This window comes from Pantherophis guttatus, chromosome 2 (genome assembly GCF_059756535.1).
Source record: "Pantherophis guttatus breed Tessera chromosome 2, ASM5975653v1, whole genome shotgun sequence".
In the NCBI taxonomy this organism is placed as follows: Eukaryota; Metazoa; Chordata; class Lepidosauria; order Squamata; family Colubridae; genus Pantherophis; species Pantherophis guttatus.
Window position 1 is genome coordinate 71,943,439 of NC_142064.1, and position 24,409 is coordinate 71,967,847.

Sequence of the window (24,409 nt, forward strand, 5' to 3'; positions counted from 1 at the left end):
TTTCTCTCATCTTCTTGAGAACTAGGGGGAGTCATGCCTGAGACACTTTCACAAATTACATTTCTGCCCAGGATTCAAGGTTTGTTTCATCTGACCAATATCTTAGTTGCAGCCCTTCCTCCTCTTCAAGGTTATTCCTTCTGTCCATTACAAACAGGCAATTACTGTATTTTTCTGACTATAAGACGCACTGGAGTATAAGACACACCTTAGTTGTTGGGAAGAAAATAAGAAAAAAGCTGGTTGGCGGGTGGATCTGCCTCCCGGAATACCCCAATCAGCTGTTCCCAGAGATGAATTTTGGCAACAGGTTTGTTGGTTGTGAGCTCTGCTTTTTTTTCAGCCTCTGAAACCTCTGTTTCAGAGGGTGGGCGGGGCCACATTCAGAGTATAAGATGCACCCAGATTTCCACCCTCTTTTTTTGGGGGGGGGAAAGGTGTCTTATACTCCAAAATATACGGTATGTATTCTCCTTGTCAGCCCATTACACCTTTGCTCCAGGAGCTGCATTGATGCCAGTATTCTTCTGGGTTCAATTCATGGTACTGGTAATGATCTATAAAGCCCTTCATGGCATGAGGCCAGGTTGAGGGACTGCCTCTCCCCAATTATGTCTACATGAGCTATTAGATCCAGCAAAAGAGATACACCCCAGGTCCTATTTCAAAGTGCCATCTTGGCAGGACCAAGAAGGCAACATTTGCTGCCATGGTATCCTCCCTTTAGATATCACCCCCCTCCCCAACCCTTACCCTTTCATAAGATCTTAAAACACAAGGTTTTGCCACTGAGGATTTGGATGTATGGCAGAGCCTGTGCAATGGTTACCTTCATTTGTTGGGGCTGGTTGTTTTTTTCCTCTCAGCTGATGATTATGTTTATGGTTTTTTTATAGCTGTGCATTATGATGTTTTAACTGTTGTTGGCTGAATAGAATTTGTTGCCTTCCTTTTTTTCTAAGATGGTGGGATAAAGAGCGAAGGGTTTGTGATAACAACAGAGATTATGGTACATTTGAAGAAGCAAAATGGCTGCTTTAATTATGAATTACTAATTCCATCCAGAAACTCTACAAAAAGAGGCATCTTCCTCCACTACTGCTATCAGCATAAAGAAAAAACCCTCTACAACTGTTGGGAGATTTGAAAAAAAAAAAAGTTAAATTCTAAATGCCCAGGCATGAAAAAATGTGTCCACCCCTGATATAAACACCATAACGGTACAAATTTCACTTTCAGGACTGCTAGCCATAAGATCTGTCGTAGTAGCACAAAGCATTGGAACATTTTGGTAAATATTGACGAAAGTGGTCTAGAATTTGAAACATTTGAAAATGTTCTAAACAGTTTTCAGTCTGAATTCTTAATACATATGTTTCAGGGAAGTATCCAAAATAGTAAACTGATATATTCAAGATTACTATTCATTTATAGAAGCCTCGTGCCCAGCAACATGTATAGAGTACAAGACAAACTACCTCATTCTTTTTACTATGATTTTACCTTACATCCTGTTTAAGGGGTCTTGTGTAAATTCTCAAAATGGGACTGATTTTAAACTGCTATCCTTTTCTTGACAAACTCCAGGGATATTTTAACTAAATGTTGCTAAAAATGGGTTTATTATTAAATACATTTTACAAAATCCAGGTATGCCCAGTACAAAAAACTAGCAGTCAATCGTCCTACTAGACTTTGGCACAGAACTAAAACATGGTCATTTTAGAGATTTCAGACAACTATATATCAAGCTCATAATTCCATCACAGTCCGTTCCTGATTTTTTATGATTCCAAAGATTGCTGGAAACTGGATATTTAGCCATATATTAGTAGTTTGCATGTGTTAGTAAAACGAATCATGTTCAGCTTTGAGTAGCAGTCACCTTCTGGCTCACTTCAGGCAGCTTGGTTTGGAGGAAACGATAAACATGAGGCCAGATTTTGTTGGTCTCTGTTCCAGAAAAAGATTCCAGCACTCCTTTTTGGCTAGAGAGAAGACGAGGTACATTAGTTATTTTCACATTAACAGTTTTTCTCACAATTCTTAGATTCTGAGAGTCCAGAATGAGAGATCAATTGCAGAAAAAAAACAAAGATTCTATGGCTACATGTATACAAACTTTTATAAAATGCCTACAGGTAGTATCAATTTGAGAATTTGAGCCTCAAATCTCTGTTGCTAAGTGAGACATTTGTTAAGTGAGTTCTGCCTCATTTGACAACCTTTCTTGCCACAGTTGTTAAGTGAAACACTGCAGTTAATCAGAATAGACATGGAAGGGACCTTGGAGGTCTTCTAGTCCAGACCCCTGCTCAAGTGGAGACCTCATACCACTTCAGACAGGTGACTGTCCAGTCTTTTCTTAAAAATCTCAGGTGATGAAGCACCTACAACTTCTGAAAGGAAGCTGTCCCACTGCTTAATTGTTCTCACTGTTAGGAAGTTTCTCTTTAATTCCAGGTTGCTTCTCTCCTTAATTAGTTTCCCACCATTGTTTCTTGTCTTGCCTTCTGGTACTTTGGAAAATAAGTTGACCCCCTCTTCTTTGTGGCAGCCCCTTAAATACTATAATACTGCTAACAGTTGTTAAGTTAGTAACATGGTTGTTAAGTGAATCTGGCTTCTCCGTTGACTTTTCTTGTCAGAAGGTCGCAAAAGGTGATTCCTTGAACCTGGGACACTGCAACTGTTATAAATATGAGTCAGTTGCCATGCAGCTCCATTTCATCAGGTGATCATGTGGAAACTGCAGTGGTTGTAAGTGTCAAAAACAGTAATAAATCACTTTTTCAGTGCTATTGTCACTTCAAATGGTTATTAAACAAACTGTTGTAAATTGAGGACGGCCTTACTTGCTTTTGCACTCTTTTATTAAGTAGTTTTAAAACCTCCCTCAGCTTTACAAGCTGTTTCCATGTTTTCTTTTGGCCTTCCCTTACTTCAAGTCTACTGTTTCGTTCATAGTGGACCTGTCAACTATATTGTCAACTATATAAAAAAATAAAATAAATAAATAAAAAAACTATATTGCTTTCTTCATATAATTTGTATCAATTCTTATTCTGTGCCTGAAATCTATACTTAGGACATGTTACTTGGCTCAGCAGGAGATAGACATTTGAAGATGGCCTTGCAGTCAGAAACTGAATTATCTGGCATCTGGGAGAGGCCCTTCTCTTGTAGAGCTTCCAGATCACGGAATGGATTCCCTCCCTAAGAGCTGTGTTTAGCCTTCTCACCCAAAGTTTAGGAAAACGGCCAAAATGTGTCTCTCTTGCAAACTTTAATGATACCATTTTAGCACTTAACTCTTATTTCACTTCTAGCAATTTTATGTGTTTTCCAAGATATATTTTAATGGCTGCAAACCATCTTGACTGTTTATCCAAAAAGAAAGGCAAAGTATAACTTTAATCATCAGGAAAATAATAACCACAACTGAAAACAGCCCTGCTGATGCAGTAACCAGCAACTTCTGGAGGATAAAGACACAGGGTACAGTCATAAAGTTATCATCTCAGTGAACAGTTGATAACCAATAAATAATAATAGATAACCATTTCTCAGTAGCAATCATCTAGCAGGAGCTGGTTAGGAAATGACAGAAGTTAATATAACCATTGGCCAAGTTCTGTTTTGGTTGCCAGAGCACAGTATTCATGCAATATTGTTTTGGTGCTACAAAAATCCAAGCGACTCCATAACAGGGTTGATTTGACTCTAAAGCAGGGGTCCCCAATCCCCAGGCCGTGGCCCATTCGAAACCAGGGCATACAAGTGTTGGGTGAGCACGCACAGTTCCATTTGGACAAGCGGCAGTACTCGTGTGGGAAACTCCATTTGTCTGAGTGGCAGGTGCTTTTATGGAGCTGTGTGTGCGAGTATGTGATCCACTGCTTGCGTGGAACCATTCTCTCTCCTTCCCACCCCACCAGTCCACAAGCAGGAAAGGTTAAAGACCCCTGCTCTAAAGTACCTTTCTTACAGCATACTCCTATGACGCAGAAGTCACCAAGAAGGATACATTCCTTAAATTTATCCTCTCATCCCAGTTTTGAAGCAACAGGAATAATTGTACTGTCTTGTCATGTTTGTTTCAAAATCCTTTCTCCTCCCACTGGGCATTTTTCCTCTTTTAATTCTAACTCACTCAGAATGGACACATAGCAACAAAAAAGAACAGATATCTAAATTCACAACAATTCCTTGACTTATGACTGGTGACTTAGTGACCTTAGAAAGTTACAATGGACTCCCCCAAAGGTACCCATTCCGAAGTTCTGATGGCCATCCTTCCCCATGGTCATATGACTGCATAGTGGGCGCTTGGCAACTGGCCTGAATTGACAGCCTTTTGCAGCAGCTCACAGCCATCTGACTACATGTTATGACATTTTTGCTGAAAACTGGCATTTACTTCTGTTTTTTGGCAAAAACAGTCCATAGTAAACAATGGGTATGCCACAAAAAGTCAAAAAAACAGATCTGGTCACACGGTGTTCTGCTGTGCGATAATGCCAATTTACGACTAAAGGAGAGGCTCCATTGCAGTTATAAGTCGAGGATTACCTGTAGAGGCATCAATGAGAGAAAGCAAGATGTTTCTTATTCCTCTTTTTCCCCTTTGGGGTCTTCAAGTCAATTTTGATTCCTGATGTCATATATGGGAAAGTCATTCGTTTTTTCAGAATTTGTTTGCAATTGCCTTCTTCCTAGGGCTCAGAGAAAGTGATTGGCCCCAAGCCCTTCAGGTGGCTTCATGCTTAAGGCATAACTAGAACTCAGAGTCTCCTGGTTTCTAGTCCGGTGCCTTGAATCGCTATAGCAAAATGCCTCTTTTTCTACTAATACAAAATTAAAAGACTTCCTTTGAAAATATGAAAGCATGGATATAATCAAACGTGAGTGTGGAGGAAGAGCTATTGGTAAAAGAGTGCAAAGACAGAAGACAGTAGTAGTATTCTTCATGCAGGCAGGACTTAAAAAGGGATTGAAAAGGATTACAGGGATGTAAAATCAATATATAGTCATGACACACACCTGTGTGATTATAAGCAAACTTAATCTCAGTTTAATTGGTTCTTAGTTATATAGATTCAGATGTAAACACGGACTCCATAACAGCTTCTCTCTTTTCTCCTAGACCACCCCATGAGTTGGAAGACAAAAATCCATGCTTAGGCTTCCTTTCTCACTGTTTGTGTCGCACATCTGAAACATCCCTAAATTGTTGCAGAGATGTTTAAAGAAAATGTATTAAGACTAAATATTGCACATTGAAATGTGCTTACCGGTAATACTCCAGGACAGGTTTGGTTTCTGCTTCATAAGATTTCAATCTCTTCATAATCGTTTCCGGTTTATCATCATCACGCTGAACAAGAGGCTCCCCTGTGTGATCATCATGGCCCTGTTTATGGGAAAAGGAAGATTCCCTACTATGAACAATAGCAGTTTATACACCTATCAGTTTTCTTCTATGGAATCTGCATGCTCTCTGGTTTTTGAGTTATGCTATAAACTGCTAATCCTGCCCTCATTTTTATCACAGAAGTTAGCACATCATGTAACAGGCGGTATTCTTTATATTTAATAAATGAATATTCAGCATCCGTGCAATAGTCCAAGAAATCTCTTGAGCAATTAAGAGACAGGTTTAAAATATTGGGCAGGAGACAATGACGGTTTCTATGGTAATTAAAAGGCTGCATTGTATGACATGATCTTTCAAAAGATGTGTCCAATCTTTCTAACATTGTTACTATTTTTACAAAGTTTGATCACTGCTGATTTCTATAAAAAACTATTATTGTATGTATGTATGTACAAGAATATAAAAACAAAACTGCAAGTTGGTAAAAAAAAAATCAAGTTATGGACTGAACTAGAATGGCTTTATGGAGGCATTACTGACATACCTAGAAGGTAAATTGTCTGTTTCTAGATTTTCTGTCACTTGAAAAAAATATAAAAGCTATTTACAGTCTGATTAAAATACTCCTAATGAAAATATTGCTCAAATGCCATCACAACCAATTCTTACTCTGCCTTTTAATTAAAAATTTAAAAAATAATATGACATTCTCAGCAGGCTGTCCTGTAGCATCTGCAATGTTTTAAGAAGATCTCCACAAAATCCCCAAAGGAATATTGTTTAAAAAAATAATAACTGAAATCTCATGTTAGTTTATTTCAGCCATTTTAAAATGACTTTTATTTTTAAGTCTGAAGCCCAGCATCAAAAGCTTCTCGACCCAGCAGGCTGATACTTCTATTTCCTTTTAAATTCCCAATAGTATACAGTTTCTGGAAGTAAAAAGTGCCAATTTATTTCCTACATTGTGATCATTGCAAAAGATGAGCAATTTTCCAACTAAACTGGGATGAGCCACGGTGGTGCAATGGTTAGAGTGCAGTACTGCAGGCTGCTTCTGCTAATCACCCACTGCCAGCAGATTGGCAGATCAACTCTCACCAGGCTCAAAGTTGACTCATCCTTCCATCCTTCCGAGGTGGGTAAAATGAGGACCCAAATTGTTGGGGGCAATATGCCGACTCTGTAAACCACTTAGAGAGGGCTGTAAAAGCACTGTGAAGCAGTATATAAGTCTAAGTGCTATTGCTATACATAGTTGTCCAGATATTGTTAAATCATGTCAGCTATGATTGTTTACTCATCACAACAAAAGAGAAACAACTAACACTAATCCCAGCCTACCTCACAGAATTATTTAAAGACAACACAACTCTATTTTGATTACAATCACAATGAACTTTTTTCAGGGGTTAGCAACAGAGGGGATCAGCCAACATTTAGCACACATTTGCTGACTGGAAAAATGGGATTCGATGTACAAGTTGGTGAACACTCATGAACAGCAGATAGCTTTCAATATCTGTTTTTGCATGGCTGCCCTAGATATAGGCACAACTTACAGAGACTTTGGGAGGGTTGAATTCAAGATTGTACACCCTGCCACTAGCAGGATGAATCCAGCGTGCAGTCAGACGTTGCTTGATGGTCTCAAAAGGCACATCTAAAACAATCACGGTGTCAATTGGGCACACCTTATCCAGCGATTCAGCCTGTGGGACAGTCCTGGGGAAGCCTGTGTAAAAACAAAACAAAATGGCATTGCAAATAGCTAAAGGCACAGAAATGAGTTGTCAGTATGATGGAGTCCAATCAGGCTGATGGCAGCAGCTGAGGGGTGTTTCTTTGATTAATGTTTTCTAGTAATTAATTTTGTTTGTTTATATCCCACCTGTATTATTTTTATAAACAACTCAAGGCAGTGAACATGTTCAACACAGCTTCTTCCTCCTATTTACTCCACAACAACAACCCTGTGAGGTAGGTTGAGTTGAGAGTGAGTGACTGGATCAAAGTCCCACAGCTAGCCTTCATGACTAAGGTGGTACTTGTTCACAGTTTTCTGCTTTCAAGCCTCGTTTAGCCCTAGACTAAATTGGCTCTGTCTGATTTAATTTTTCTAGTTCTTTGTTTTTAGTTCATTCATATTTAATCTTTAGTAAAATGTTTTTAGCTCTTTAATGCTTCTTTGATTAATGTTGCTAGTTCTTGAAGGAACAAAGAAAGCTACGCAAGTACAGCCTGATAAGAGAACTGGTTCAAACTTACCAAGGGCGAGGATTCTCTTTTCACATACATGGACTTGAACTTTAGTAACTTGCAAACTCATTATAATGTGAGACCTCCTGAATATGTAGATGAGCAGTAAGAAGTTCATACTAAGAAATTATGAGATGTTACATGCTACATGCATCAGAGATATGTCAAATGATAGGAACCAGCAAAAGGACTCAGTCCAAGCCCTTTATGATTGAAGTGATTAAAGTTAAAGTGATTCTCCACATGAGGGGTTCTTGGGGCTCTCAGGTCAGACTTATACAGACCATTATCTGATGATGTTATCTAGTTTGGGTAATGAAACATTTGCAAGAAAACAAGCAATCTTGAAGAGCACCAAGCCCCCCCCTCCCCAATTTCAACCCTGAGCTACAGATATTATCCTTGATTGATTCTCCACCTTTCTAAGGGGCTCTTCAAATGGGTGAGGTGCCCTCTTTGCTTGTATACATAAATAAAGAATAAATGTTTAGTCTACCTTTCCGACTTGGGTTCTGTTTGGGCAAGGCACACCAGGCTTACATATCTGCCGATGTTTACGGCTAACATATCATCACTTTTCTCTTACTGAGTGTGGCTTGGCCTGCTTATTAATTGGAAACATTTACACCCAAGTGCCAAAAATGGATATATTTTGGAATATTCCCATATAGCACTGCATCATTTCATTTAAAATACAGTACCCTGATAGTTTCTATATAACACTTCATTTCAACTAAAACTCAATCAAACCATTGTCGAATCTAACCAGATCTCAAAATCCACCTCCTCCTTGGTGTATTGGGAGCATGTTCATATTTAGCCATTATGCTCACTAAGCATATGCTTCAGAATTCAACGGAAGTTGCTTTTTTGGGGGCCACCTAATCTCACACGGACTATTTTGCCAATATTCCTTTCCATTGTCTTCATCTGGCATTTTTTCATCTTGATTTATATAGCTCAGAAGGTTATTATCAGATAATAATTTTATAATAAGCCCCTCAAGATGATCCAGACAAAAATGCATCAGGGGCTTGAACAGACTTTTACATCCTTTGTCTAACAAAGCTCTAGTAATATAGATGTTGACACTTTTCTTTTGTATCTTTTTTTCTACAACTGGATCCAAGCTCTTTTATAGCTCATGTTTAAGAATCCAACTTGGATATACGTGTGTGTATGCCTTCAAGTCAGTCTTGACTCATGCCAACACCTTATCATCAACCAACATCCTATGTTTAACATATAGGGTTCACTACCTGGAAACTACCTTTCATTTACAAAAAGGTACAACGCAAGCTCTCACCATCCAGCAGCACATGGTTCTGATCTAGTGTTTTCAGCTCACTTAGCATCAGCTGGGTCATGACGTCATCAGGAATCAATTGCCCCTTTTCAATATATGACTTAGCCAGTAGGCCAATTTCTGTGGAAGCAAGAATGAACAGAAAAATCTTAATGAAGTGGGAACTTGCAGGCAATTGTGTTATAGTTTTGTTTTGTTTTGCTCTCACTAAACATTCATCTTTAATTGGTGGGGAAATGAGCAATAAAAAAAACATTTTTCCCAGAGAATTATAGACTACACCTAAGGGTTGCTATTACACTAAGGACTCAGTAAAGGTTAAAGAAACACAGCCAAAAAAAAATATCCTCTTGCAAAACCAAAATCAAACTATTCTTGTTCAAAATAAGCATTGCTCAAATTATTAACTCTTTTGATTTTCAGTATTTAAGGACAACAGATATCTTCTTGTTTCTCTTTCCTTCCATAGCTGAAATCTTTGCTTTTTGGCTCCTATAGCTAATTCATTCCTTTCCTCTCCTTTTACATTTACAGACTGTTCAATTCCATCTACTCCTCCATTCAAGTCACTTCATTAATTTCCATTTTGTTTCATTGGACATTTTCCAGATCAACTACTTAATAGACTATTAAGGTTGTTTATGGCCTTGCAGCTTGGTTTGGAAGTATTCCATAACTTGGGATAATTTTGGCTTCTAAACAAACACTGGTAGATCAAATAGGGTGCTAATGAATTATTGTGGTTTACTTCGGCATGTAGTGATTGTAGAGAGAGCCTGGACCAGTGATGGCAAACCTTTTTGGCACTGTGTGCTGAAAAGTTTGTGTGGAAATATTATGCATGCGCGCACGCACTAATCGGGACTGCACTCTGGAAAAGCCAAACTTCCGGGTTCTGGCGCACATGCACACCCGGCAATCAGCTGGCCAGTGTGCATGTGCACACCGGTTTTCGGCACTGCCATGTGTGTGAAGGACAGCTGATAGTCACCCGTGCATGCGCGCTAGAAACCGGGAAGGCAAACAGGCAAGGCCACGCGTGCCAGGTGACATGGGTTCATGTGCCACTTTGGGCACGCATGCCATAGGTTTGCCATCATGGGCCTAGACTATACAACCACACTTGCAAATTGGCTGTCATAATCATATCTATTAAATGTTTACATTACATGTTTCCTTTCAAATAACATGACTTCCGCTGTTTATTTTTAACTGCGTCATTTCAGATTTAATCTTATCATTTGTTTCTGATTCTGGTTTTTCGGGAAATCAAGAACTGATTCCAATTTGAAAGAAACATTAAACAAATGATAAAGGTAAGACAAACTATAAAGCGGGAAAGCTGCATGTGTATTTAGTTGCTTCTGCTGACAGAAGGAGTCAGCAACTTAGTATGATGCTTCAATAGCAAAGAGCAGAAAGTGCACCCAATAATCTCACACATAAATTATTGAGACATTTCCCTGAACACAGTAGTGTTTCTTATTGCCTGTGTAAGTTTAATTTTTAAAATATACTGAATTTAACAAAATGTAAATATAATCTTGGAATTTGCATGTAAGCCATCATGTACCATTCAAACTCCTAGCATAAAGTAGGAACTTTGTCAAAGAAAAGGAACAGTAATTTATTAATATTATTTAGTGTATGGCATATCATACATGGACTAGCAATATATAAACATTTCATCTAGATTAGTAGAACACAATAAAACATAAATGTTAAAAAGATCTATGTTCAACTACCAATCTCTAGGCCATCTTAACCATTGAAGCACACCATCATAGGAGGGTTGCAGGAGGACGTTGCAGCCAAAAACTGAGCTCGGGAGCCCGTTTTCGCTGGCAGAGCTCTCGGGCCACCACAGGTGCCCCTGACACGAGTGATGTTGAGCGGGCCATGCCGACCCCAGCTACACCCACCCCGGCCCCATGAGGTCAAACGCAACCCTGATGTGGCCCTCAATGAAATCGAGTTTGACACCCCTGTTATGGAGAAAGGAAAGCTCATGAATTGCTCAAGCAAGTAACATCTTTCTGCCCTAAGAAGAAAAGTCTAAATCTGTGCTCTTTTCTCTATTATTAAACATACTTTCTGCAGCTGCTAACATGCTCCAAGAACAGCAAGACTTTAAACTCAGCGAAGTCACTGATGTTAACCTTTAAGTGTCGGTACAAGTAAATGTTTAACTTATATGAACTTGAAACTATTTAAACTGGCTAGATGCCTTCAGGGCGTGCAGAGGAAATTCTGCAACCAAAATAACAGGGTATATCTTTTAGTGACTTTATACTAATCTTTAGAAATCTAAAAAGTAATCCAGTACATATCTATCACTTTGTGTTTTTTCACATATTCATATTTTGGGCTATTTTTTCCTCCCTATTTATATTACAGGTAGACCTCGACTTACAACAGTTTATTTAGTGACTGTTACAAGGGGATTGAAAAAAGTTGACTTATGATCATTTTTCCCACAACCTTCGCAGCATCCATGTGATCAAAATTTGGACGCTTGGCAACTGGTTCATATTTATGATGGTTACAGTATCCTGGAATCAGCTGATCACCTTCTGTGTCCTTTTGATGAGCAAAGTCAATGAAGAAGTCAAATTCACTTAACAACCTTGTTACTAACTTAGCAATTTTAGTGAGGCATTTAACATCCGTTGCAAGAAAAATCATAAAATGAAATAAAACTCATTTAACAAATGTTTCACTTAACAACATAAATGTTGGACTTAACTGCGGACGTAAGTCGAGGACTACTTGCACTGCTTATAGATTTGCTGTGGAAAAATGAGGTTATAGTAGAATTTAAAAATAATCTCAAAGTCTGTTTTACCATGCTATAATATTATGGAAATTATTCTCATAAACACAATTCAAGATGTGAGTCATTTGTCAAATTCCCTACAACCCATCTTTCTAATATGGATTATAAATTAATAGATTACAGACTAATGGATTATTGTAGTGTGAGTCATCATAGTGGTTAATTTAGAAAATTTAGGCTTTGCAGGTTATGCATTAGCTTTCTTATATCCTGGTTCTGTAAAATATAATACATTTAGACATGTTATGCAAAACACGTCAGAGAATGATGCTCAGTAGCTAAACAGATTCTACTATCTGTTCAATTGGAAAAATTATAAACAAAGTAGAACAACCCAACACCAATCAATTGTGAAGTAAACTGAATTTCAGACACAGCATATTTCTAAGCATCACTTTTTTTCTTATCTTCAATCATGTCCAAGGCTGCCTGGACAAGTCTTTCTTGCAGTTTTCTTGGCAAGATTTCAGAAGTAGCTTGCCATTGTCTCCTTCCTAGGGCTGAGAGAAAGTGACCGGCCCAAGGTCACCCAGCTAGCTTTGTGCCTAAGGAGGACTAGAAGTCACATTCTCCTAATTTCTAGCCTGATGCCTTAAACTGTACACTAATCTGGCTCTCTAAGCATCACTTAGAAATGTACAAATAAAAAACACTGTGTTACAATATATAAAAGAGCAGTTTACAATCAACTAACAATTCAGATAACACTTAAAAATAATCATAAAACCAGTTAAAAGATCAGCAATATCCACATACTTCTTGGGTCTCAGAAGGCCTGCCAAACCATGTTTTTCTTTAAAAGTTTGAACAGGGCAGGATTTGGGTCCAATTCAACAGGAACTGCTCTTTATTCTTTGCACATTTCCAGTGCTAATCTAAGATGTGCCATCAAGTTATTTTTGACTCCTAGCAACCACGTAACTTTTCTCCAGGACAATCTATCCCTAACCCAAATACTAAATTGATGCATTAAAAAGGATGGATATGGGGATACATACATACATACATACATACATACATACATACATACATACTTTTAATATGGTCACTCATCAGAATACAACAATCAGATGGAACAAAATAAAACAGTTTATGTCTAGATCATGGATAAAATCAAGGACTGTCTGGTTTTACTGACAGTGTAACAGAATTTGACTACATTCACAGAAATGGAATCATACTGGTCTAATAACTGTATATTAAATATTTCAGAATTGCCTGGGGACTTCATCAAAAGACCGTTGTACCCTTAGAAAAAAAACATAATATGGCAGAACACAGATTATGGTTTTTATGGACCATTCTCCATAAGGACCCAGCCTTAGTTCAGGAATTATTTTGTATCTGCCCTCAAGAACCCCTGTAGGGAGTGTATTAAAGCATGCTAAGGTTAGTATCCTCCAGAGTTTAGGTCAACTGCATAGCTATCTATGCATAGCTATCTTGCTAAGGTTAGTGTCTTTCAGAATTTAGGGACAGTTGTTTAGCTATCTATCGTAGCTAAGGTTAGTGTCCTCCAGAGTTTAGGGTAATACTCTGCTAAGTCTGTAAATCTATTAACTGTCCATTGGAATATTGATGTGAACTGAGCAGATGGAAACAGGAAGACAAAGGGTGCTAAGGTTAATGTCCTCCAGAGTTTGGGGAGAGTTGTGTAGCTTTCTTACTAAAGTTAGTGTTCTCCAGAGTTTAGGGACAGTTTAGGGACAGTTGTGTAGCTATCTTGCTGACCCTGAGCAAAAGGATCCAGTTAGGTTTTCATATCTTGGGCACATTGCTTGAGTACAGTAAGAGTTTATCGATTAGAAATTTACAATTAGAAAATTATCAATTAGAAATTTTCAATTTTCCCTAGGAGAAAAACCATAATACTGCAATTTTGCTACATTGTTCTATTCCTTGTTGATTCAAAATTTGAAAAACTTTGCAAAAAGAAAAGGATCCAAGCCTTCCGAAAAGAACAACAGCTTCAACCAGAATGCAATAAAGCAAAGCCTGTTTCAATTTCAATCAATCCTACCTCCCTCCTTAAATACTATATTAGGAGAATATGGGGCCACTTGGAACAATTCGGAGCAGACCTTTTGCAATAGGACAAAAGAACAGTAAGGTCCCATCTAAGCACCAAACAGTAATTGTACATGCACTTTTGCCAAATAAGGCTTTCATACTACTCTGTTAAAAGCGAAGTACTGTTTTTTGGGTTGGGATCTGTTTAGCATAATGGCCTTGCATACTGCAATGAACCTTTATACTGGCATTCTCACAAGGATTATGGATTAACAGCAACCAGGTATCTACCTATCATAAAAGAATTTATGACTTTATTCCACAACTTTGCTTTTGGAAATGAAATCAAATGCAGACCTTAAGACAAGGGAGGCAGAGTCTGCCTTAGATGAATATTTTTCTGCCAAATGTTGCCATACTTGAACAAAGTTGAGGATAGCGTCCATCTCTAAAGCCAGTTTGCACATCTGCCTCTATATGCTCTAACAGTTAATCCAGACAGCCAATTTGTTGTGTTGACTTTAGCACAGAGCTTTCTTATTATGCTTAGAGGCTGATGGGTCGATAGCAGGCAGTTCAGAAGTACCCTCTTAATAAACAAGCACTCTATAATGGTTAGACCCCTGTTGTTGGGCATTTGTGTGGTACAATCCATGTAGATGAACAGAGGAGAAAAATACAGAGGCTAGTTATTTCCAATTATGGCATAAGACTTTGGCAGCAATAAAATCATTATCTGAGGTTTATTAGGCTTGAACTGTTTTATGAGGCCTGTTATTTCAGAGCTTGTAAAAAAAAAACTTGCTAGGACTTGTTCAGCAAGTTTCTGAGAATCTGAGACATGATTTAATGTAAGAAAGAAAAGGACCAACTAGGGAACTGGTTAACATTAGGTTCTATTTTAGATTCAGGCAAATGTTCTTCTCCATATAGTGCCCTAAAAGCATTCCCCTTGTTCTGTGGCTGGTATAAGGTAAGGAAATGAAAGGAGCTTATTAATTGAATGGGAAGCTATTAGTTGCTAACATTAGGCTTTCGATGCTGCTATTAAGTGTAGCTGGGAAACCTCAGGTATTTATCCTAGGGTTTTTTCCCCCAGATCTTGTGTATAAAGCTAAATCATCTGTAGGTGTTTTAAAATATATAATCAGTTTATTCTTAGCCCTAGGTACTCATTAAATCAGAAATGAGGGGCAAGCTTTTCTTTTAGAGTTCGCTCTTCCTCAGTATTTGAGCAAACAGTAGTGGCTAGAGTGATTTCATTTGATAATGTTCAGTTTCCAAGACAACCTTCAATTACTATAACGTATATCTGCAATGCTACATTAGAACAGTTGTGACTCTTTACACTGATAAATCCATCTAACACAAACTAGCTCCAGCCCCAGATCAAATGCCATGTTAACAACTGGATCCATTTCCAGATTACCCAATGCCATTACCCCGAGATACTAAAAAGATTATCAAAATCAGAATGGCTATTTAGGTAAAAAATTTGTATAAAGGAAGTTGAATTCTTTGAGATCAGTGGTTTCCAAGCTTGGCAACTTTAGGACTTGTGGACTTCAACTTCCATACTGGCTGGGGAATTCTGGGAAGTGAAGTCCACAAGTCTTAAAGTTGTCAAGGTTGGACAGCCCTTAAATTATCATGTAATCAATCAGAGAAGCCTTCTCCTCGCCCAATGATGGAATCTGCCAGTGTTCCATGCCAGGTTGAAATTTATTAAGATATTGCATGCTAGAAAACATGCCAAATATACCTCCACAATGTACACACATATGTTGCTTCTTTGGGATGCATGACGGCTTGCACTACAAACACCGGAAAAATATGACTTAAGCTATGCTTAACATAACTAAGTAGATCTCTGAGGACTACAGTGAATTTCAACTTGCTGTGCCACAGATTTGGTCCTTCATCTGTTAAAACATCTGAGCTTCATTCAAGTTCTTCAATGAGGTGAAACAGTGAAAGTAAAACAGACACCAATGAAGAGTTGGTACATTAATAAAAGCACTTGTAGCTCCATTTAATTTCATTACCGGTGTTTTAATGATAGTTGGGAAAGAATTATTGATGACAGTTACGGTACATACATTGCCCAGGGTACAGGGATACCATATGCTGTGGAATAAATAAATGTTGGAGCAATAAAAACCCCAAACCCACATGAAGAGAATACTGTTACAAGGCCTGCCGACCAAACCTTTATATAATAGTTGCAAGCTTTTCATTCTAGCACGTTTTGCAACTATTTTCAACTATTTTGTAACCCTTCCCGTTCAGAATTTCAAATCTTGAATCAACCAGGGCTTGGTTCACATTTAACACCAGGCTGGGGGCTGAACGTCTGGCTTCCCATATCCTGCAAATCGTCGAGTATTGGCTTAGCACAATAGGTGAACCAAGTCACCTGAATACCAGGCTTGCCCAAAGCACGTTTTCATTTCCCACTCTTATCTTTGCTAGAATAACAAATATAACCGTTGGATTTCTGTACTTTTCTAGATAAGGGCGACTCTGCCGTTTCTGAACTAGATCGCTTTACGTGGTGGCGTCCTCACTCGCCTTCCTTACCGGTCTTCTTGTTCATGTTCTCCCTCAGGATGTCCCCGCTGGAGAGATGCTTCAGGGCGAAGTGCTGGACGATGCGGGAAGACACGGTGCCTTTCCCAGAGCCCGGGGCCCCCATGATCAGCGCCCGCATCAGCGCCGCCCGCACCGCCATGGCCGAGCGGGATGGGACGAAAGCAGAATCCCAGCGTCCCCCTCCCTCGCCTTGCAGTGGCGCCCGCTAAATCCACAGCATCTCCTCCGGAGGGCCACGCCGGTCCCGGCCTCGGCCCGACAGGTATCAGCCCAACAACTCAAGAAAATGGGCGTCTCCGCCGCCTGGTCGACGAAGCAGCCCGGAATGACTCCTCCCTCGGTCCCAAGCCCGGCCTCCCGGCTGCAAACAGGCCTCGCTGCAGGGGCGGCGTCAGCGGGGCTCCGTTCCCCTCATTTCACTGTCTGCAACCTCTCTGCCTCTCCCTCCCTTCTTTCATTTCCTTCCTTCTCTTTCTTCCCCTTCCTTCACTTGTTTTTTCTCCCCTTCCTTCCTTTTCTTTCCTCTCCCGCTCTCCCTCCCTTCCTTCTCTCTCCCTTCCTTCCCTTTGTTTTTTTCCTCCCTTCTGCCTGCCTTCCTTCTTTCTTTCTCCCCCTTCCTTCCCATTTTTTCTCTCCCCCTTCCTTACTTTTTTCTTTCTCTCTCTCTCTCTCTCCCTTTCTTCTTTCCTTTCTTTTTTCTCCCTCCCTCCCTTTTTTTCCCTTTCTCGCCTACATTAAAAGGAATGCCACAGATACAATACTTGTACAGTAATTCACTATCAGTCAGAATTATCAGATCTGATCTGTAAAAAATCAGGATGACCAATAGGGCAGCAAGAAGTTTATTTTATTGCATTGGGCCAAAACTTGGCAAAATGAATGGCAAAAGTGGGTAGTTGCTTGAAAAATGTAAAGTAAATAGATAAATATATGTTTGAAACAGTATTTATCTGGTTGCACATTACTGGAGCCTGAGATTTACTCTCTCTGCTCGGTTACCTCTCAGAGCTAACTTATTAACTCTCCAGGAATTTGATTGAACTTTGAAGTCAGTACAGTTGGTCACTTTGGGAATGTCTGCCTCCAGTATACTCCTTTCACAACATATAAATCAGCTTGTTGTGGAAATAAGGTAATTAAAATATAAGCCACACCACCTTATAACCATAAGTATAAACTTTAAGTAAGCACTTCGGGTGTCTCACCTGTAAAGTTTGTCTGCAAAATAATGTATTTCAGTGCTGTAAATATTTTTGCATGCAACACAACATCTATAATTGCCTGTCTCCTATCTCTCTGATTGTTACTGGTAAAGCCAGATTAATCCAAGGAGATAATGTTTTTGAACCTTGGCAACTTTAAGATGCTAGCTAGGGAATTCTGGGAGTTAAAGACCTTGCATTTTAAAGTTGCCCAAGGTTGAAAAAAAAAAAAAAACCATGGCTCTACAATTATTTAGGTTTGTCCAACCTTGGCAACTTTAGTGCTATAAATCATTATGAAGGAGTATATAAGTCTAAGTGCTGTTGCTATTGCTGTTTAAGACTTGTGGACTTCAACTCTCAGAATTCCGCTGCCAGCCATGTCACCTGGGGAATTCTGGGAATTGAAGTCCAAAAATCTTAAATTTGCCAAGATTGGACAAACCTAAATAATTGTAGAGCAGTGGTTTTTTATTCAACCTTGGGCAACTTTAAAATGCAAGCTCTTTAACTCCCAGAATCTAGGATGAGACAAAGTTCTATCAAAGTTGTTTCCCATATTTTTAACTTCTGCATGGAGCCTCTGCTTACTTATGAAGCTATTTTGCATAAATTTGGAGCAATTATCAGTGTACAGATAATAGCTGCACTCCACTGGGTTCTGGGTTGGAAATCTCCAGACTGTGAGGGAGCAGATGTAGAAGAACAAACTAAAAATCTCTTTCCATTTTGTAAAAAAGAAAGAAAGAATGGTTGAGAGAGAAAAAGTGGAATTCCTAGGGATAAGCCCTAATACGTTCTTTACAATGGAAAACAATTTGTGGGATGTACATTTTGCTGTCTTACAATTATTTGAAGCCAAGCAAACTTGTAGAGAAGCTCCATATCACACTGGGAAATTGGCAGCAGTCTTTCCATGTTTCTATTTTTGACAATGCTTCTAATCAGGGGGTCTAATGCACATGGCAAGTTATGCAACCTTTTAGTGTCACGGTAATCCAACACAACCACTGTGCCATCCATTTCTTCTTTTGATCAAATAAGTTATTTTAAACCCCCTATAGGTTTCCACCAAGCAACCTCAAGTACTGAGACTGCTTGAGTTTTGTACTTCTGTTTTCTAATGAATAGTAGCCCTGTTTAGGTTCTGATAGATTTTAAGGAAGGACTAGTTTAAAAATGGATGGTTTTTGATAAAGTAAGATCCTTAGCAGGAAGATAAGCAGAAATAATTAATTATACCATTACTCATATAGCCATATTTTGAGATATATGTTCCAAATACTTAATGCACTACACAAATATTTCCACTATGCTATCAAACATTTTAAAATACCGTAGTGATTTTAAAATTTTCCTCCGTGAACGTACTCCTCTTTTTATTCCACACTGATGAAGTTGCTTCTCACTTTGGTGAGAGAAATCACATTTCACCATTATATGCAACTCTAATACGTAGCTGTAAAGTCATTCATTCATCTGAAAAAGCATTGTTTATGTGCATGCATTAGCTTTATTATTATGTTAGTATAAACTGCTGTTACATATACATATAACATTTAAAATAATGTAGAGAAGAGATGTCTATCACCTTCTCATGTATAGTGAACTCTTGTTAAAGGATGTCCTGAGCTTATGCCGATTGCTATACTGAATAATTAAAAAGTAATTACTCTTATCCAAACATCTTTGATCATCACTAAATATAATGTCTGACCACATCATAACCATTCAATGTTACAAATTTCAAATACAGGTAATCTTTGAGTTACGATGATTTATTTAGTGACAGTTTGAAGTTACAATGGCACTGAAAAATGTGACTTATGACCGTTTTTCCATGATCGTTGTAGTATCCCCATAGTCACGTGATCAAAATTCAGATGCTTGGCAACTGGCATTTATTTATAATGCCAGATGGTTGCAGTGTGCCGAGGTCATGTGATCACCTCTTGCGACCTTCTGACTAACAAAGTCAATGGGGAAGCCAGATTCACTTAACCGTGTTAGTAACTTAATTGCAGTGATTCATTTAACAACTATGGCCAAAATGGTCGTAAAATGGGGGAAAACTCACCATCTGTCTTGCTTAGCTGAAAATTAACCATTAAAATCAAAGCATGGAAGAGAAAAGTAACATCAAGCTACTCCTAAAAAGTAGTACAATAACTGATTTCAAGAATTACTTAAGGGCTTGTTGGGGTTTGGGTTCCTTTTTGACTTTCAAAAAATTAAAATCAATGACATTAATATTTCAACTAGAGTTCATAAACGTTTTGGTCTTGTTCTATTAAATTTAAAATATTTATTAAACATTGCTGTCATTGCTATCCATTGTAAAATCAGACTTAGCCTTTTTAAAAATCCCAGAATGTTTTGCAAATATACAAAGATGCATATTAGTATCTTAATTTTTACCTAAATTATCTGCTTTATAGATTAAGACTTAATTAAGTCCTGTCCCAATTATCTTAGGCTTGCTAAATTCTGCATTAAGACTAGACTTCTAGTTGTCTATGGAGATTCTCAATCATCTAAATCATGGTTGTCCCAAAGGTGTTTTTTCAAGAGGTAACTGGACTTTCTGGTTTTTATTTGAAGACATTTTGTTTCTCAACCAAGAAACTTCTTCAGCTCTGACTGGATGGTGGGGAATAGAAGAATTTATACTCCTTGCAGACAGATGGTTATTTGCATTCTTTTAGAGTTGTTGAGGCCATCTGGAGGTTTATCTGTGTCATCAGGATCACCTGATTACCCCCATTTCATGCATTTGCACTACTCACTAAATAAATGGTTGTAAATTGAGGACTACCTGTAAATAGGAATAAACAAACCATGCCTTAGAATTATGTGGAAAAAGTTAGTCTTTTCCTGTTCAAACGATTTTTAATTGAAAGAAAACAGAAGAGATTAAGAGAGAAGAGTGGATTATAAATGGAAGATTATGATGATTTAATAATGATATAATTAATTCTATTTATATAATAAAGTGCTCTTCCTCTCATAGGACCTGAGTGCTATAATGATGTCTAGAAAGATCAGAAAGAGAGTCTGGCATCTGGATGGCAATGAGTGTGCTCCAATTATCTGCAATTCCTTTTCAAAATAGATCACTGTACTTAGCTATAATACCAGAGGTGGGTTTCAGCAGGTTCTGACCAGTTCTGGAGAACCGGTAGCGGAAATTTTGAGTAGTTCGAAGAACCGACAGTAAAAATTCTGACTGGCCCCGCCCCCATCTATTCTCTGCCTCCTGAGTCCCAGCTGATTGGGAAGAAATGGGGATTTTGCAGTATTCTTCCCATGCCACGCCCACCAAGCCATGCTACGCCTAACAAGCCACACCCACAGAACCAGTAGTAAAAAATTTTGAAACCCACCACTGCATAATACGATTGGTTTGTTTGGAGCATACAGCATACACTTACCTGCTGTGATTCTTCCAATACTGAAGAAACAATGTTGTCTTTTTAAGGGAAAAAAAGAGCAGAAAAGATTCAAAATTTGATTTGAAATATACTGCCTATTTCTGAAGGAGACACTAATAGTTAGCTTATGCAGAATTACTCAATCACATTTTTTAGGATAACACAATGCAGTAAATTAATACTGTGTTTCCCCAAAAATAAGACCAGATCTTATTTTCTTTTGACCCCCCCCCCAAAATGGCTAGGGTTTCTTTTGGGTGGGTGTCTTGATTTTTTTGAGGTGCAGGAGGTACGGTCACCTCATGGCTGCTTGGTCCCTTAATTGTGGCCTGCGGATCAGCTGAGCCAGCGAGGGCCAGGAGTTCTGTCTCTCCGGGCGCCTGGAGATGTGTCTGGTGCACTCTTGCCAGCCACAGCCCTGCCCATGGCACCAGGCAACCTTGCAGCCGAGGGCCCCTCTCTTCTGCAGCTCACCTTGTGGCTCTGGAGCAGGCAGCAATCACGGTTTCTGCCAGTGGTGGGCTGCTGCCGGTTGTAACAACCAGTTTGCCTGGAACCAAAAATGTGAGTGCAAAAATGTTGATCTTCCTGACTAACATCCACTCTTTTAACAGCATCAATTTCCTCCATATACACAGAACGTGCAGAAGTCAATTCAATTCTATAAGAACTGTGAGAATAAAACTTTAAGGCTCACAATGTTCAGACTACAATTCTAACCATGTTTACTAACCCAGTAGTAAGCTCAGAGACATAAACTACAAATCTACTATGTTAAAAGTTTGTGTTGCACTTGGAAGCTGATCTGAAGCGAGCTGAGCCTTCGCTTAGTGACTGTTCAAAGTTACAATGGCACTGAACAAAGTGAGTTATGACCAGTTTTAACACCTACAACTGTTGCAGCATCCCCATGGTCACATGACCAAAATCCCAGCACATGGCAACTGACATGTATTTATGACAGATGCAATGTGTTGGATATGTGATTACCGTTTGTAACCTTGCCAGCCAGTTTCTGACAAGCAAAGTCAATGGGGGAAGCCAGATTCACTTAACAACTACACTGGTTTGCTTAACAACTGTGGCAAAAGGTCATTACCATATTTTTTGGAGTATAAGACGCACTTTCCCCCCCTAAGAGAGGGTGAAAATTTGGGTGTGTCGTATACACCTAATGTAGCCCCGCCTACCCACTGCCCCACACCCTTTGGCCTCTGCCTCCCATCAATTTACCTCCTTGCAGCAAGCAGCAAACTGCAAACAGCTGGTTTCAGCTTCAGCAAGCCTGATTAGCACAAGCAGTTGATTGCAGGGGTGAAATCCAGCAGGTTCTGGAGAACTGGTAGCAGAAATTTTGAGCAGTTCTGAGAACTGGCAAATACCACCTCTGGCTGGCCCCCGAGTAGGGAGGGAATGGAGATTTTGCAGTATCCTTCCCCTGCCACCCCCACCAAGCCACGCCACTCCACGCCATGCCCACAGAACTGGTAGTAAAAAAATTTGGATTTCACCACTGGTTGATTGTCTGTTCCATGGGTTGCAGCTGTTTCATGCTGCAGATTGCCATTGCCTATTGCCTAGCCGGCCTCCTGCAAGCAGACAAATTGCTGGGAGGCAGATTTTTTTTTTCTTGTGCTAATCAAGCTGTGCTGAAAATGAAACTAAAGCAGACTGTTTGCTGTGCTGCGAAGCAGAGGCAGAGTTATTGTCTTTATTGAACTACTCAAAATTTCCACTACCGGTTCTCCAGAACATGTCATAACCTGCTGGATTTCACCCGACTAGGAGTGACATGATAGCGGTATTCCAGTATTTGAGGGGCTGCCACAAAGAAGTGGGGGGGCAACAACCTATTTTCTAAAGCACCAGAAAGCAAAACAATGGAGGGAAACGAATCAAGGAGAGAAGCAACCTGGAATTAAGGAGAAACTTCCTAACAGTGAAGATGATTAGGCAGTTGGAGACTAAAACATATGAAGAATGATTGCAGGAATTGGGTATATCTAGTCTAGTGAAAAAAAGGACTAGGGGAGACATGATAGCAGTGTTCCAGTATTTGAGGTGCTGCCACAAAGATGAGGGAGACAAACTATTTACCAAAGCACCTGAAGGCAAGGCAAGAAACAATGGATGGAAACTAATCAAGGAGAGAAGCAACCTAGAACTAAGGAATAGAATCAAGATCACGTGAAGTGTTAATACCACTTTATAATGCCTTGGTAAGGCCACACTTGGAATATTGCATTCAGTTTTGGTTGCCATGATGTAAAAAAGATGTTGAGACTCTAGAAAGAGTGCAGAGAAGAGCAACAAAGATGATTAGGGAACTGGAGGCTAAAACATATGAAGAACGGTTGCAGGAACTGGGTATGTCTAGTTTGATGAAGAGAAGGACTAGGGGAGACATGATAGCAGTGTTCCAATATCTCAGGGGTTGCCACAAAGAAGAGGGAGTCAAACTATTCTCCAAAGCACCTGAGGGTAGAACAAGAAGCAATGCAATGGATGGAAGCTAATCAAGGACTAACTTAGAACTAAGGAGAAATTTCCTGACAGTTAGAACAATTAATAAGTGAAACAACTGGCCTGCAGAAGTTGTGAATGCTCCAACACTGGAAGTTTTTAAGAAGATGTTGGATAACTATTTGTCTGAAGTGGTGTAGGGTTTCCTGCCTGGGCAGGGGGTTGGACTACTAGAAGATTTTCACCAGCCGCCCGCTCAGCGTGGAGAGCACCAGCCTCTGCTGCAAAAAGTTGCTTCCAATGTAGCTGAGGGAAGGAGCCTGACTCGCCATTGTTAACTGCCCGGGCGCTGCCTGTTATTCTATTCTGTTCTATTATCCAACTCTGTTTGTTCTGTTCTGTTCTGTTCTGTTCTGTTCTGTTCTGTTCTGTTCTGTTCTGTTCTGTTCTGTTCTGTTCTATTCTAGTCTAGTCTAGTCTAGTCTAGTCTAGTCTAGTCTAGTCTAGTCTAGTCTAGTCTAGTCTAGTCTATTCCTATTCCTATTCCTATTCCTATTCCTATTCCTATTCCTATTCTAAGGAGAAACTTCCTAACAGTTGAGGACAATTAACCAGTGGAGCAGCTTTGCCTTCAAGAAGTGGTGGGTGCTTCATCACTGGAGATTTTTTTTAAAGAAAAGACCGGCCATACAACCAGTCATATCAGCTGGCTGGTTCGTGCTTGGCCGTCTCCTGTGCGCCGCACAGCCTACTCCCACTCGCCCGGGAAAAGATGCTACTGGCGGCCGTGCCGTCCTCGGGTAGAAAGCGCTCCAAACCCTCCCGCCGTCAATGCCCTGGCCAAGCAAGCCGCCTTCTCATTCTCCCGTTAGCTCCTCCTACTCCTCCCGCCGGAGCCAATCGCCTGAGCTCGCTCGCTGGCGGCGCTTCCGC

General features: G+C 39.5%; 1 protein-coding gene across 1 annotated transcript; it reads right to left on the reverse strand.

Moving 5' to 3' along the window:
• Positions 1 to 1,014: 1,014 nt before the first annotated feature.
• AK3 (adenylate kinase 3) lies at positions 1,015 to 16,819 on the reverse strand. Its single transcript, XM_034410342.3, has 5 exons — positions 16,369 to 16,819; positions 8,943 to 9,062; positions 6,940 to 7,112; positions 5,295 to 5,413; positions 1,015 to 1,988 (listed from the first exon to the last, which is right to left on the reverse strand). Exons 1-5 carry the CDS (start codon positions 16,517 to 16,519, stop codon positions 1,865 to 1,867), a joined length of 687 nt encoding a protein of 228 aa, XP_034266233.2. The 5' UTR covers positions 16,520 to 16,819; the 3' UTR covers positions 1,015 to 1,864.
• Positions 16,820 to 24,409: the final 7,590 nt, after the last annotated feature.

Bases quoted from the DNA above. Each gene is read 5' to 3' on its own strand.
- AK3 (XM_034410342.3), bottom strand. From the start codon at position 16,519: ATGGCGGTGCGGGCGGCGCTGATGCGGGCGCTGATCATGGGGGCCCCG. The intron at 7,113-8,942 runs GTGAGAGCTTGC...GTTTTTACACAG, and splicing joins GAACCATGTGCTGCTGGATG to GCTTCCCCAGGACTGTCCCA. The intron at 1,989-5,294 runs GTAAGCACATTT...TCTTCTCTCTAG, and splicing joins CCTGTCCTGGAGTATTACCG to CCAAAAAGGAGTGCTGGAAT.